This window comes from Osmia bicornis, chromosome 12 (assembly GCF_907164935.1).
Source record: "Osmia bicornis bicornis chromosome 12, iOsmBic2.1, whole genome shotgun sequence".
Classification (NCBI taxonomy): domain Eukaryota; kingdom Metazoa; phylum Arthropoda; class Insecta; order Hymenoptera; family Megachilidae; genus Osmia; species Osmia bicornis.
This window is the reverse complement of record NC_060227.1, coordinates 5847942-5864213: the sequence shown is the minus strand read 5'-3', so window position 1 is coordinate 5864213 and position 16272 is coordinate 5847942. Positions and strand designations below refer to the sequence as shown.

Here is a 16272-nt window from a genome sequence, read left to right as displayed (position 1 = left end):
TTCTGTATTTTCCCTGAAACTTTCCTTCCTCTTCTCTCGACTTGCTCGAAACTTTCGCCGGAAGAAGGGAGCAGACGTTGGTATCCGCAACCGGGGCAAACGTAAGCAGAAAACGGGAGGAGGAAGTCGAATCAAGGGAAGTTTGTTCCTGGAAAATAGGAAAAAAAACATTCGCGAAATTCGACTGTCGAGGGTATATCCACGCGATTGCATAACCAATGAGATGGACTATTGAAATATGATATAAAACACGTGAAATTAGGGGGAGTTTAAGTCATCGTTTCACTAATTTCAATTTTATTTCAAAAATACAGTTTTTTGAATTTGCAAATATTACCCCCTCTTGTTGGAATATTGAAATTCTTCTCTAATTTCAATTAAAATTGATCACCTTAGAAAACCGAGTTCTTTAAAAGTAAATGAATACATTTTTATGAACGAAGTTTTCTCCGTTGAATGTAATGTTCCTGAATGTAACCGTGTAACGGTGAAGAAAAAGCTGAAGCCGAAGATCCAATCGAAGAGTAATTTGCAAAAGGATGGCAAATGCGGTCGTTCCGATACAAAAAGTCGTATCCAAAGGGTATAGAAAGTTCTCCAAAGAATAATGACCCGCTGTCCATGAAAACGGGCGTGGTGAAGGGCAAAGAGAGAGAGAGAGAGAGAAAAAGAAGAGCCAGCGACGTTTCGATAACTCCGCTTCGCTTAGCCAAATGGGGAAAGAGGGTCGTCAAAGAAGGAAAAAGGGGGGAAAAAAAAGATTAAAAGTACCGAGAATGCAAAGTGGTGGGAGCGGAGAGCAGAGGGTAAAGTTAAGTAAGGAGCTTGCTGAAAGAAGACGGAATTTTATTAAAATATTTAAGTAGCGAATCGCATTAGGGAAATGGCGACACTATTGTTCGCCTGAAATCTCATTATAGCCGAACGCTCGGCGCGGCTGAAACCTCGGCATACGAACTTTTCCATAGAAGTGGAAAAGAACCAGCTCACAGCCCCTGTTATAGGAAGAGCGAGAGAAGAAAGGGGTGACGAAGAGTGGGGAAAAAAAGAAGAAAAGCGAGGGAGGGGAAGAGGTCACTCCGTCAAAATTTCCGGGGAATTGCCCGCCTCTTATGGGTTACTTGCGCTCGAACCTTTAAGGTGCTTTCCGTGTACTCGTCAGAAACTTGCTAATCTTCAACTTCCAGAGCGTCATCGGCTCGTGGATTAATTTATCGTCTCATTGAGACACGAAGGACTATGATAACAACCAGCCTTGACTTATGAAAGATCATCTTTTTACCAAAGAAACGCCGAATTCTTGATAATTGAGGGAAATTAATTTTCCAAAAATAACATTAGGGAAAGTTATCGACTATTCGATGTTCAATTGTGCATAGCTTGAAAATATATTATTTTGTTATGTATTTTGTGTAAAGAGAGGGTCTTTGCTCGGTTTGTAGTGAACGAGGTTTCAAATGAGGGCTGGTAACGAACGTGTTAATTCCACTTACAAGTTAAGTGCTGTTAAATGGAGTTTCGATTGAACAGAAATTTTGCCTCGGTTATTCATATATTGTGCTAAACTCTGCTTGTAATATTGGCAACGTAACGATTTATTGTATTACAGCATTGAAATATTGTGGAACATTATTGAGGGAGAAGTGGAATAAATTGTAGTTATTGGAAAATGATAAACAATAATTGCATCGTTTATGGAACATTATTTCTTGATAAAATCTTTCATGAAAGACCAATCTACGATTAAATGCAAATTTAAATACAAATTGATTGTACTCGTCCTAAATTTCAAAAGTAAATTATAAATTACATAGTTAATTTACTTTTTGTTGAAAGAGTAAAATTCATTAAATTCGAAATTTCAATTTGTCCCGAAACGGAGTCGAAAGTATCGGGTAAAATCTTACTATTCGAGGAAATAAATTGTAACGTAGCAGCTTAGAAATCTCAATTTTCTTGGAACCGCTGGGAAGCTTGATAAAATTTTCAAATACCGAGGAGAGTACGATCTCCTTCCGCACGAAAAATTCACTCCGAATTACTTCTACTCTAACTAATTCCATCCGGATTGGCGATTCATTATCAACTCCAAAGTCGATCGATTCCATAAAAGAATCCTTATCATCCGCGGGCTGATCTTGCATTTTCTTTTCCCTTCACTTTAATATTTGATAGTGAAATTTTAAATTGATGATCCGCTAAATCAAAATTCATTCTACCCTACATCGTCTACGATTTATCTTCGAACTCGCTGAATGATAGTACGGAAGTTAATTTTGGGCAAAATTAAAAAGAATCCATTAAATTGTAAACCTTTGAAGGGGCATGATTCTTGATACCGAAGCGAACGGAACATTTCGTTCATCCCCTGTTCCTTCCATCCCGTTTTCAATTTAGTTTTGTTTATACGGAACACCTTCACCATTTTTCACTGTTCTCGGGAAATCGTGAAAAATCGACGGAACATTCTTCTCGTACATCCCTCGCGTCCCTCCTTTTGCCCCGTTACGAATAACTCTGAATCCAATCGGATGAATTTGCTTTGTCGAGCGTGACGCACACTGTGTGTACACGGATATCGTTCGCACACGTGTGCAGTATGCACGCAAACGCATAGGAGAAACTGCGAGTCCACGTATTTCATGGTCCGCATACCGCATAACGAATGTTCGGCGCTTTGTGATTTATGCTTTGTTCCGAGCGAGACCTGGCCACCGGTTCCGCGGGATTACGTACCTGGCCTTCTTGATTATGAGCACTGTGGTCGTGCAACTCGAATAGCCTTCGATTTCTCAATTGAATTACCCTCTGCATTCGCGATTTTACAGATACGCTTTGTGGAGAATATTAAAGAATTCAATAGCTTTTGTTACCGATGTCAAAATATTTTTGTCGTTTCATGTTTGTTATTTCAATATGCAAATGCATTCGTCTCGATGAAAATTATTCCAAACTTCAATCGTGAGTATTTCTAATTAATTACTTTACAGAGACCGTGATTTGACATTCCGCCATTAAGTTAAGAGGTTCACTCGTTAGCTTTTGTAATTGGTATTAAATTGGACACCGTCCACGTAGATCAAAGCTAGTGACTGGCAATAAACCGAGATTAATGCGTTCAAGTATAAATCCAAAGGCTGTCTTTGCCCGTGGCCACCTTGAGGCAGTTATACATTTGTAACGAGAGGAATCGTGGAAGCGCAACACCTTCCGCAAGCCGATCCTTTGTACTCGAAACAATAACAACTAGCCACAGTTATCCAATTCTCTGTTGGATGAGCGAATAATCGAATTACAACGTTATTTGGATTTCCTTGTCTAGTGCCGCCTACGCGAAACTTCTTGGTTATCCGGTTAACCATTAATTAATATTCGATCCGATGTCTGCATGGTCTGATTTAAGAGATCGGAGAAGTGCTAAGATTGCTTGGAATTTAATTAAAAATTATCCATTATTTTGCAATATAAATTCAAATACATCATCAACTGTTATCTTTAAAAAAAAAATTTTTTAAAAACGAAAATATGCAATTTGTTGATAGTAAATACGCGAAACGAGAAAAAAAATCGTTTAAAATATCACGGTTGATATCAAAATTCCAGTTCCATGAAACGAGCTTGCATTTTTTATAAATCCAACTTAATCCAAGCATAAAATTGCCTATCGCAGTATATCCTTGTCTATGTTCATTTTCAATATTCTTTTTTCTTTTTGACAGAATTTTTATTTTATTTCATTTTATTTAAACTATGTGGTACACTTTAATATAAACGATGCTCTATGTTGTAACAGTCAGTCTCTTGCATGTTATTCTTTAAAATATTTTTTCTCGTCGACTTCGTTAAAACTTGCGTTCCAGGAGGGAAAGACTGGTTGAAGTTTTCTACAGCTGAGAGCTCTTGAGCGTTAGCTTGAACGAAGTGTTCATTGTCCGTCGATGCCTGAAGGCTTTTTGAAAAATAAAGGGATCGCGTGTGCAGTCTTCCACTTTCTCGTTAATTATTCCCCTATATTTCAGCTCTGACAGGCGTTACGCTTAACTTTTTCTCTTTCTTTTTCAAGAAAATATGAATCCCCCTCGAGTAGTTTTTAATTAAATCCGTAACAGCACTCTTTTCTCTAATAGCAATTAAGAAACGTCGAGTAATTAAGGCGTGACACAATGTTTTTTCTCGCGATCACTGTGAAATAGTTAACGTTACAGTAAATTATTTACCACGTGTTCCTCGTTGAAGCTTCCCTTTTGGAAATTACGGTATCTCGTTTCGAGCATTTTTCATGCTTTGTCCACGAATCGAGATAATGGACTTGGAGGTAGCGTGAAACGAGAACAACCAGCTTCCCTTCTTTTCCTGTACCCTTCTTTGTCTCATTAGCATTCCTAACGTAATATTTCTGGCTAGTCTCACTCATTTCTCTTGCTTTTCCATCCTCCTCCTCTTTTTCACCCTCCACGCTTCGACGATCCTACTAGTACAGGGATTCTCGTCAATTAAGAAGAAATTCGAAACTGCCCGACGTTTTTATGCTCGAACAATTATCTCAAACTTTTCATCTTCAATTAACCGGATGTATTTCCATCGCAGGGTATAGATAGGTACCCGTTCGCGTGGAAACAGCGAACGGAATGTGCAATTATACGCGACGGATCGTGTGAATATTAGATTGTTTAATTAAGTCCCTTATGAATATTAAGCCGGAAACATGGATCCCAACGATTGATATTTAGAATTTGAATGGTAGGTCAATTTTAGGGAGGAAATAGAAGGAAGCATGATTTATTAATGTCTTTATTTGCAATACAATACAATTACTTCGCCTCATAGTTTATCATCTTCGCATTATAGTAAGGAAAGTTCGCAAGAACTGATACTCGAACGCTACAGCACCTCCCTGTCGAGCTTTTCCCATCGTGGTAAAAGTTTTGACGAGTCGAAGGAAGTTTGTCGACCGACACCCTGTTTCCGGGGTTGTCGAACCATTTAATGGACTTTGGTTAACACCGATGCCTATCGACATCGGGGTAGAAAAGAGCGGAAGGTGGTGGAATAAACTAATATTTCACTAGGTTTCACCTGCAACAAAAATAGCAGCAGAGGCTCGTTCCTCTCCCATGACACCGCAGAGGGCTGCTATTTGAAGGCAGAATTTTCAATGTCCATCGCGATTTCGTCCCCGGAGTGCCGGTTACGCTCCCGTGCGGTCGATGTTAATGCAGTCCGCAACAAATGACAAACAACAAGCTGCGTCAACACGGCGTAGCCGCCACAGGGTCTGCGTTTGCCGCCATGGGAGTGGGTGCAGTCACAGGTGAGGGCGGAAGTGGGTGTTAGCGAGGGTTAGCCGCGCAACGTGTAAACGCGCGCACCCTGGAAATTTGCAAGTAAATGGCAATTAATCAGTGTCCGTATGAATAGGCCGGCGCCGTTAATTTGTCATTTCGCGCCGCGACAATTTGCATGCGACTGTCAACGTCGTCGAACTCCGCCCACGCCTCCTGTATCGCAATAACACTGAAACGCTACCGATACTCGCCACTTTTATGTTTTTGTTGCACAATTACCCCTTGTTTTACGCTGATCGATGGTAACCGTGCTTGAAACTGATACCCTTATGCGCGCAAAGCTGTCGATACAGGTGTTGTTAAACGTCCTATCAGGAAGATTTGTTGAATTTAAACAAAAATAATACAACTTCATTTCGATAAAATTGTCTGACGTTATTTTTCGAAGATTATTTATAGTCCGAGGGCGGATGCTATTACACAAAATTTTCACTAATTATTTTCCAAATTACTCTCTTCGTAGTTCATTAACTTTCGCTCCGATGTGGAGGCACATCGAGATTAAAGTGCACCGATTAATTACACACCGGGTAACAATACACTAATCACCTGGCTCATATTTTCTACGCCACTAGTCGCCTGACGGAATGACGGAACATTTCGACCGATTCGAAATTAAATTTCTTTGGAATTATCCAATTTTCTTCTCAGCCAATACGAAAAATAACGATAGAATGAACGATAACGTGAAGAAATAATAACGCAGTGGATATGAAAAATGAAAAAGACTTTTTATAATTATTGAATAAGAATGATATGTCTGCGTCGTTCGTGTGAACACTTTTTATAAGTTCCTTTTGAAAGCGACGACGGTTCACACTGTTCACTTCTAATTTCTCTTCTTCTCGCGCCCCTTGAAACTTGTCCCCCCATTTTTCTCTCAATTCTCTTTCTTCTTTTTTCTCCCCGTATTTTTGCACCACTCTCGGCCTGGAACGACAAAATGAAAGTTTCCCAGCGTGAAATCGTTCAAGTGTCTCGTACAACGGTTTCCCCGCTTCGAGCGAACGGAAAAGCCTCGATAATGTTTCGAGATATTTCGAAATCGTTCCCACCTATCGTGCAGACGTTGAAAGTGAAGTAGCGAGGAAATGGAGAACATTACTCTTCTATGTTGGAAGAAGTAAGAGTGTATCGTTATCGACGGTTACGGATATTGTACCTGTTACAACTTCAGTCGAAGATGCCTGCTATCGAATCAATCAATTATTCTACAATTCTTAGGAATATTTGTGTATTGACTGTTTCATTGATTTTTGTAGTATCTTCTTCATTTTCATTCATTCGTTCAAATGTCTATGACAACATAGATGTACTATTATTTAATAGAAAGGTATTTGAACAAAAATTAATTTCAATTTCCAAGCTGTTCAGTCTTATCTAACGTGTTGCTGCTTCTAATAATTCGCGAATAGTCTAGCAGACATCTGATTAGAATACTCGATATGCTTAATACCGTTATTCAAACTAGCTTGAATCCATGTTAACAACGCCACCGAGCGTAAACTGAATCCGATTTACTCCTACGTCTATCGTCTCCGTGTTCCTCAATCACCGGTTGCGATTTTCCGTAATGCAGGAAAATCTGATTAATTTCCATTTTGTAACAGCAAATTAATAAATTTCCTGTGTAATTCGGCTTACCTCAGCTAGTTAAAATACGCATCTACCGAGTGCCATTTAAATTAATCTATCAAACCAGTAGTACCATGAGCTGTTTAAACATTTCATTTGATTTATTTAATTAATTACTCAAAATAGTTATTATCTTTATTATTATATATTATAAAATTTATTATATAACTGAAAAGTATGAATAACAAAGTAAATATTAATTTAAATTTTCTCGCGTATGCGCAAGGGGTGGTCCGCCACAGACTTACATGTGGGTGGAGGAGGACCTCCTTCGCTGCATCGTCAGTCTCTTCGGGGCCGCCGAAGAGGTAAGACGGTTGTAAAGGGATGGCATATTTCTATTTATTTAACGCACTTTATCCGAGAAACGTCCTTTGTGTATATGTAAATAATAGCACGCTTATGAATCTCAATGTTGCAGTTAGTATAATTCGAACAAGAGACACAGACGCATAGACTATAGACGAAGCGAATAGAAGGGGGGGTTAAAATCGATCGACGTGCTGTGCAATTCGAATTCCTTCGGTTAATTCCACCGGCTGATTCGGCAGGTTCACGCGGCTGGCAGCGGCCTCTGCAAACGAGAGCAAATTATTATCATACCGGCGATAATTGAGCATGGCCGGCTAATAAACTGAACCGAATTGCCGAGTCTTCGTAAACGGCCAGGATTCGGACCAATTGCGACCACGAGCCTTGGATACGCCGTCCAATAACGCTGTCGGTCCGTTTATAGTAACCCGGTGTGTGTTACCTTTACGTCAGAAATGGCCGTGCCGTAAACGGGGAAATACCACTTAAACGAAAAAACCGGTAATCGAATGCCCCCTTTGGTACGTATTTCTGATAGGGTTCGTTATTCCATTGGAAAACAGACTAATTGATTGGATTCGGTTGTTAATTAACGCCTCTGGTTCGTTCTGTTTACTGTAATCAACGCGATGATTCTTCGAATTTCGTGTCGATCGTTTGTTAAAAGATACCTTGGAAATGTTTCATTCGAAAAAATTAAAACTTTTCTATTATACAAAATACTAATTGCAATTTAAAAATTAATCATTTCTCTAGGTGTATTTAATAAAATTTTTTAATGTAGCTAATTTTATTATTAAAAAAAGGTGTTGATTGATTTGAAAAAATGAACAGATAGGGTATCAGGTGTGATGCATAACAGATTCTGTTATAAGCACCTTCTGGAAATGGCTCAATCATAAGCGTGCTAAGTGGTTTTGACTGCAGCCTATCCGATACTCAAATAATCCGTTGAAACGTTTATCAACAGAATTCAGTTACCGGGGTATATCGATGGAAATAGAGGTAACGTGGACGATAAACCGGCGCGGTTTGGCAACTCTTTGTAATAGAACTAATAGCGATGGCCGGGTGTAGCTTGACAAGATCCCACGTGCATTAATGTCACATCGACGAGTGGTCGGCCAATAATATCCCGTTTACACGGCACAGCCTAACACCCGTGTGTAATGCACCGAGTCGATGGTAAATAGTATAACATTTATACCGGCAATTAACTTCTAATTAGTCCGATGCTGGCCCATGTACCAGCCGTGTAGTGCCACTTGCACAGAAATCGACATCTTGCTTGTTAGCGTTCAATGTTCTATTATATTTGCCCCTGTCACGTATCGACCATAAATCTACTGGGATTTCGAATGACCATTCTATTCTGTTCTAACACTGACACTTCGTTATCTACACTGATCAAATGAATTTTCTCAATGATGAAAACGACAACTCTCCACTTGGCGTTTAACAGAGCTAATGTAATATTAATGGTTGAAATTTTTTGAAACGATGCCGAGAAATTGAGGAGAAAAATAGAAAAGGGAAAAGGTATTTTCAGTAAGTCGGATCCCTTGCGTCGTTAATTCTGGAAAATACGGACGCTCGAGCACCGTAGCCACCGTGTAACCACATTCTCTAACAAGCTGAATTGCGAAAGGACTCTCTCGAACGGATACGTATGTACGTTCTAGGGAATATCGTATACCGTGTACAGGGAGAATTTCATCTCGGGGCACAAATTTCAACCTCGTTCCATTTCGCAACGCTACACATCGGCCCGTTGTATAGCAGGATGTGCAACGAGCGACGCTCAGACACGACATCCTGCAAGAATATCATATGTCGTAGACTATTTTTTATTCGTTGCTCTGCAACCACCTTGTCCTATCTCACGTCGTTATCTCTTCTTCTACTATTTTACCACTTTTTATCAGCTTTACTTTGCACTGCATCCCTCCACTTATTCATCCCTTTTCCTCTTTTTCTTTTTCTTTTTAATTTTATCGTTTATCATTTAATACTTCTATGATTGCTGATAAAATTTGATTGAACTATCGACCAGGTGTCTATAGGGCTATTTCCAAATGTCTGAGTGGTTTGAAAAATATTATTAAAAAATATAGAAAGAAATCTCAGTGCATACGAGTATAGGAACACTGTGGTGGTCGTGCGGAGAGAAATGATGGTGATAAAGTTTAGCAAACAGCTGCGAGGAACGTATCGTCGTTATTTGTCCGAGCGTGCTTCCTTTTTGCACTGCCTTCCAACCACGTCTAACGAAATGCTTGCAGGATTAACCGAACGAAGTTTTAGAAAAAGTTACAAATGCAGGCGCTTGAAATAACGAGGTGCTTCCGCTTCCTCTACGTGTACAAGGGAGGATCCCCGAAGGAAGCTTAATTGACATCGAATTCCCTTCTCGTTATAACATTTTCCCATAGTTTTTCAATCATCTTCTTGCTTCTGATACTGCACGCTTGATGGTGCAATTGTTTGCCAGGTATAAGTAAGAAATTAATGATGGTTTAAAAAGAAAGGTGTTAAAAAAATTTCAGAAATATTGAGTCTATTATATCAACTGCTTTAAAAAAAATGACCCATAAAATATGGTAACTGATTCAGATTCAAAAGCAAAAATGGGTTGAAATCGCGATAGTGTATTTCATCGATCCGGGACGATTTTGTATATCATAGCTTGTCCAGGTTAATGAAACTTTCGATGGTGTTGACACTCCCATAAATTTTCTGTCGTGGACTGTGATCTCGTTTGCTGATATACGAAATCGTACAAACTCGAGAGGAAATCGAGAGAGAAGTACATATATCATCATTTTCATTCTGTTTTGCTTAGTCTCAGAATATCTGTCATACTGTTCGTTCATATAATTGAAATTCTCTTTGTTAATAATATTTCAATATCAAGTTAACGACTAGCATTTTGCTTCACAGTTAGCCAAGTTCTATTTTAGAAAATTAGAAAATTTAAAGAGATATTCCATTATTTTTCATCGAAATTCATAACGTCTGTAAATAATGTTTCTTCAAAATTGAACTTCAACTAAATCTTCTCATACTATAAAATCCCGCATAAGCTGATATACACGTTTCAAAGCATCTACATGTAACAGATCAGTATGAATTTATACGGTACACGATAATATGGATTATTAACACATGCATTATTCACCGTATAGATTATCGACTGCCGTCGGGGTCAGCAGCGATCAACATTACAAATTTAATTTACAATTAGTCAGACAATCGAAAGATGAATAGAGAGAGAAATTTCCAAATGCAAATTCCACTAGTCATTCAAGGTAGTAAATTAAAAGCAGACGAAATATTCCAATTTTATTTGAAAAGATATACAACGATTCGATGTTTCGAAATATCTTGAAAAATGAAACACGAAAATATGTTATAAAAACTATTTTCCTCCGAAATACATTTTCCTATTCTGTGTACCTGCAGGCTAAATACATCCAGCATACAATTTTTGGAAAAACAAGAGAATTTCAGTGAAAATAAAAATTCATCTGAATTTTATGTTCATTGAAAAATCAATGATCGGTGAATAAACAAAAACGTGCCATTTTTTAAATTATGATCACATATAATTTAGAGGAATAAATTTCTCATGAATTATTTCATTTATACGAAATGTAAAGTGTTGTTTTATATTCTGTCCATTTCACGGTACGAGAGGTTCCGCTGTACCAAGGGAAAATTACTAGGCCCAATATGAAGTCAACTCAGTCAGGAAACAGTGCTTTTAAAAAGTCGTATCATGGCCTCATAAAGCAAAACCATTTTAACACTTACCTGCCGGTGCTCTATTTACCGGAAAATTTGCTCCACTTTGCATAGCGAGAAATTTCTCTCTCTCTATTTCTCTGTCGCTCTTCTCTTTAACTGCACAACCGCCCCCGCGCGCGTAGCAAGCAGCTCGCATCTCGTCCCCATCCAATTCCCATTGGTTGTAGTGGTGCGACGGGGCTATTCGAGCAAAAGCGACCGGGTAAATATCTTGCAGTGATGGTAAACGGAATTGAATAAACATTTTTCAGCAAATAGAGCCGACAATGGTACGAATTTAAAAGTCGCTGAGACGAGCACAGGTGGTTCTCCCGCCAGCGAGAAAAGCGCCGAACGGAAAAATTGCATTTCACCCCTTCCCAACCCTTCGCCACCCTCTATCTTTGCATTCGCCCCCCCCTTCCCCTCATCCACCGTCAACGTCACATTTCTTTCGTTCTCGCGTCGGCTCCCGTTTCGTTTCCAACCCCCATAAACCTGTGCCACCAACAACTACCCTCCGCCTCTGTACGCTCGATCTTCTGGCACAATTATCTCCCGATTCGTGCTGGAAAGTGGTTATAAATGCTAATGCATGAAGCAGCTGGTATGCAATCTTCGCGGAAATGGCTTTTGAGGTGAGACATAGGCAGGCTGCAATTGTAAGGTCGTTTTGGAGATGAACGTCAATTCGGTTGAAGTAATGTGCTGCAGCTTTGCATGGTACGAAAAGTAGAGGATATAAAATAGCTAGCGAAACATCTGTGAAACGGTTAAAGTTTTCTTAAGATCCAAGATTTAGCAAGAAACCGTGTCGTAAATTGCAAATTCGTCGTTCTTCGATTGTTTACAATAAAAAATAGATAGAGGGAGAAACTGTCGGTCGTTTACGAGGAAATACGCGTGAGCTCGTAAACGAGGTATAAAGGGATAGGGTGGAAAACAAGGGCTGAAAATTGGAACGAAAGTGGAAGAGGTCAGACCCAAGGCGGCGGCGCCGTCGTGGAAACCGATTTACGATCTTCAGCCCGGTTGGCCAGTTTGTTCGAAAAGATCGTTTTCTCGCCCGGTGAAAAGGAGGATCGAGAGCTCCGATCGATCAGGACGGACGATAAATTAGCATCAAGTTAGTATTCGACGTGCTCAAATTCATTGTTCTCCTTTATGTTTGTGGATCTGCCTTTGGTGTGTACGTGAAAAGGCGCCCGGCGAAACCATAAATCCTTGGAAACGTTATTCTTCTATCGAACGCGACCAAGGCGGATGAAGGGAAACGATGAAACGAGGAATTTTATTGCTGGAAATCGAATTCTCCTGGATTCACCTTCTTAGAGGATAATTATTCTTCCGGTTACTTAATTTAGTCATTTTAATTGAATAATCGTTAGAGGAGGTAGATAAAAATACTAGCTTTTATCTTTATATTTTTCATTATTTTTGCATTAGATTTATTACAAATAATTAAAACCTTATTAACTTTCGGACCGCGGACCATGGAGAAAGCCCCTATTATCATTTTCTAAATTTTACATTGTTTCTTTAGAAACCCTTTCGTTAAAAAATCATACATTTAACTTTAGATTACTACCCAGGCTCCACTGTTAAAGGGTTAAATCTGAAATTCTATTGATCATTAGAAGAAAAGGGGAAAGGGAATGAAATCTACGACATTATTCTTGCCTCTATTCGAAACGTCTGCGGGTCTCTCTTGCAGGGGAATTTCAATAGCCTCGTGTTACGGCGATATTAAAAATACCATAGGAGCGTTTTCAGTTTTCAACTGTGACGTGGTCGAGTGGCGTGGCGCGCGTTCAGTTCCTACGATGGGGTATACGGTACAAAATCTCCCGGCTTGGAATCTTCGAATTTAAATATCAGCGAACATCCGGCCGGGCGCACGCGATTTCTGAATCGCGCCCGGATATAGAGAACTCTTCACGGCTTTGAAACGGTTGATCTTGCTATGCATTTATGGATGTCGAAAAGAACACGCTATACCTTGCGATTTCCTCTTCCGCGACGAGTTCGACGTTTCTCGATCTTTTATCCGATGGCCTCGTTGCATTTCCTTTTCTACGATTTTCGTGGCTTCTGTATTAGCGGATTCGAGGATGATCGTCGATTATGGCTCTCCCTGCCGCTAGATTCTCTTCGGAACTCCATGGAACTTCTCCAGACGATTTCCCAGAGGACGTTGCTCGATAATTCAACGTCCTACGTCCACCTTGGATTCAACTGTCTCTCCTCGAGAGATCGGGACCATTGTGGTTTCTTTCGTTGAATCTCGGATTCTTTTCGAAATTTCATGGGACCAGAGAGTGATAAAAATGGTCGTCCATAGAATTCTATCGATCTCTCGTCATTTCTTCCTATCGATGAATCAATGGAGTTAACCTTTTCGCTGCGGAAGGATCCTTTGGCAAATAATTCAATAATTATTATATCGTATATAATCGTTAAGAAAATAGGTAAAAATTACTCTGATTGATTCTCGTTTAAATAATATACCAACCGGTATACGCATCTGGCTGAAAATTAAAACAAAAGGTATAAACTTGAATACTAATCCCCCATCTCGCGCTTCTGTTTACAGATTACCTCGGCGAGGCGGAAGAGAAACGACGCGCTTCGAAGCTGTTGATTCATTCGCGAGGCTCTGAAACGAAAACACGAGCCTCGTGTGTGGAGGATTCGAGTAAATTACTGTGTATCCAGGCTGACCGCGTTAATCGGCTTTCCGTGCGAACTGCGAGCCAGTTCGATCGGCGAGAAATGAGAAGAAGACGAAGCAACGGCAACAACCAAACGAAGAGGGTACGAGGGGTTCGTCGAAGCACGCAGTCGCGGTTTGCATCGGGAACATTTATTCCGGAAATCCTGTTTGTTGGAATGAAGCCTTGAAGTTGCCATCCACTTGCTCACCGCTCGCGTTTCCGTCTGCATCCTGCAGCTTCGCTCGCGGCTACATTTATCTCTTTCTTTCGTTCATTCTTTCTTCGCGAACGGGCAGAAGAGGTAGAAGAAGAAGAAGAAAAAGGAGGTCGGTAGCTTTACATCGTACGGAAGAAAGTTTAAGTGACTCATGGAGACACTCTTGAAATTCCCTCCGCACCGTTCCTTAAGTTTCTATTTTCCCGCTAAAGGAAAGAAAGGGGTAAAAGCGGAAGTGCTGCTACGGCCTAGTCAGTGACGTGCTTCACCTCTCTGACGGCGCATCGAGGCTTAATCGATGGATCTCCTTCACCGACGAACCTCTAAAATGAACGTTTAACCGAACCAACGATCTACGCAAATCTCGTTCACCATGGAATATCCAGAGATTGGAGTGTCCTCGTTGAAAGCCGTAAAGCAGAATTATGGTTAGCATTACGTCGACGAATCGTTTAATAAAAGCAACCCGGAAGCCTATAAATATCTCTTCAACTCATGCGTGAGGAGGCTAATATCCCCGAAAAGTCGTAGATCTTCGAGGAACGGATTAATATCCTAGAAAATAAAGAATTCCAGTGAACGCGAGTGCCCTTTGGAAAAATGACCCCGATGGCGATCGAATACTCGAACGATCCTGGAACGTCTTTCGGCGATCTGCTCGCGTTTGGCCAGCATTTTCCGAAAGGATAATCGAAAGCCTGCGTCTATGAAAAAGGAAGCTCCCAGAGGTGACACGGCCTTTCGAACGTAAATCATTCCACCGTCCAATGGAGTGTTCAAGACTGGTTCGTGTTTCAAGGAGTCGTAGTTCCGCGATGCAGAGATCGCGAAGACGATCGCGTAGAAGATCGTCGAGGAGGTTGTTCGCGATCATCGTTGAAGAAACACTGATTTCTCTTCACGAGACAGATCTCTGAAAGGATCTACCGTTGACCGCATTATTCTTGGTATGAAAATCGTGGCTGGTGACTGGAGGTCAGAGGGAGCTGGAAGAATACCGGGGACACCGTTGTTGATCTCCCTATTTCTCTTGCTCATCCTATCGAAGGACGCTGACAAATAGTAAAGGCAGAATTCGAGTGATCCAGGGGAGGAAAAAAGTGAGATAGAATGGAGAAAGAGAACGCGAGACATTACAGAGCTTACGAGGGCTTCAAGCCCGCGAACAATGGGAATACGTCGTCCTTGAAGAGGTCCACCTCGGATCGCTCGAAAACGCATCCGTCGAGACAAGTTAGGTGCCTGTGCTTCGGCGGCGTGCCGGACAAGGCTAGCCAGCACTCCTTCTTGAAGGGTTTTGTTATAAACCTCGGTATATGCGCCCTTCTCGTCGCTTATACTTTGCTCGGTAGCTTCATCTTTCTTGCCATCGAGAGCGGCGCCGACGTCGGGATACAACAAAGGACACTTGCCACAACAATAGCCGGGAATCAGCCTACCAGACGGAACACCACCGCTTGGATGAAACAGGTAACTGAGTTTTGCATCGATTTCTACCAGTTACATTCTTCTTCGCGTCTTTACCTTCTATTGTTACATTCTTTTCGAACGGGTATCACTTGAACAGTACGCACTCGTCGATACGTTATTCTTTCAAAAATCGTTTGGCAAAATTTAGGGATCTCTCCGTGGTTTTTTTTTTTAAATTAGAGATCAATATCAAAAGGATATTGTTTTATTAAATTGTAGATGATTTTGTTTATTCTGGACAGTAAAGATTTTTAATGGTATATTTTTATTAAAAGATATGAAAAATATATTACTTCTGTCGTTTAGGGAGACAGATATAAATTACGAAAATGTTCATTTCATTGATAGTCAAATTAATATCGAGCCGATTCAATTTTGATCGCCTGTAAAAATTGCAATCTATTTTTCATTGTTCCAAACGTTTACATCGTATATCAATTAATGGTTCCTCTCGGACGTGAGTTTCATATAATTTTTTAATATAATGATTTATAGAAAGGATATCCATGAATACCTTTGCGAAATGAAAGTTTCATTCGATAAACGACCAAATATTTCTGTCACCATGAAATTGCTGTTCGCACTAAATACGTCTAGGTGTTTGACATTTTTTTTTCCATCGGTTAAAAGGAACGAATGGTATCGTTCGAAGCAAATCTCGATTTATCGTCGCATCTCCGGCTTGATCCCGGTTTCCTCTAGCTGAGATGACCTCAGTGAACCCGAAGTCAATCGAATTATCGGTGCGTTCTGGCGTTGGCGTTCGTATCAACGAAGTTTTATCGATCGTACG

At 40.3% G+C, this 16272-nt stretch overlaps 1 protein-coding gene across 5 annotated transcripts in view; it reads left to right on the top strand.

Annotated features, from left to right (window-relative positions):
* Positions 1–16272, top strand: part of LOC114871724 (TWiK family of potassium channels protein 9-like) — a 176960-nt gene that overhangs the window by 117092 nt on the left and 43596 nt on the right. For all 5 annotated transcript variants that reach the window (XM_046288107.1, XM_046288106.1, XM_046288105.1 and 2 more), the window contains one exon: positions 13672–15479. In XM_046288107.1, the coding sequence (XP_046144063.1) occupies positions 15120–15479 (360 nt within the window). In that variant the 5' untranslated portion in view covers positions 13672–15119. The remainder of the gene's footprint in view (positions 1–13671; positions 15480–16272) is intronic.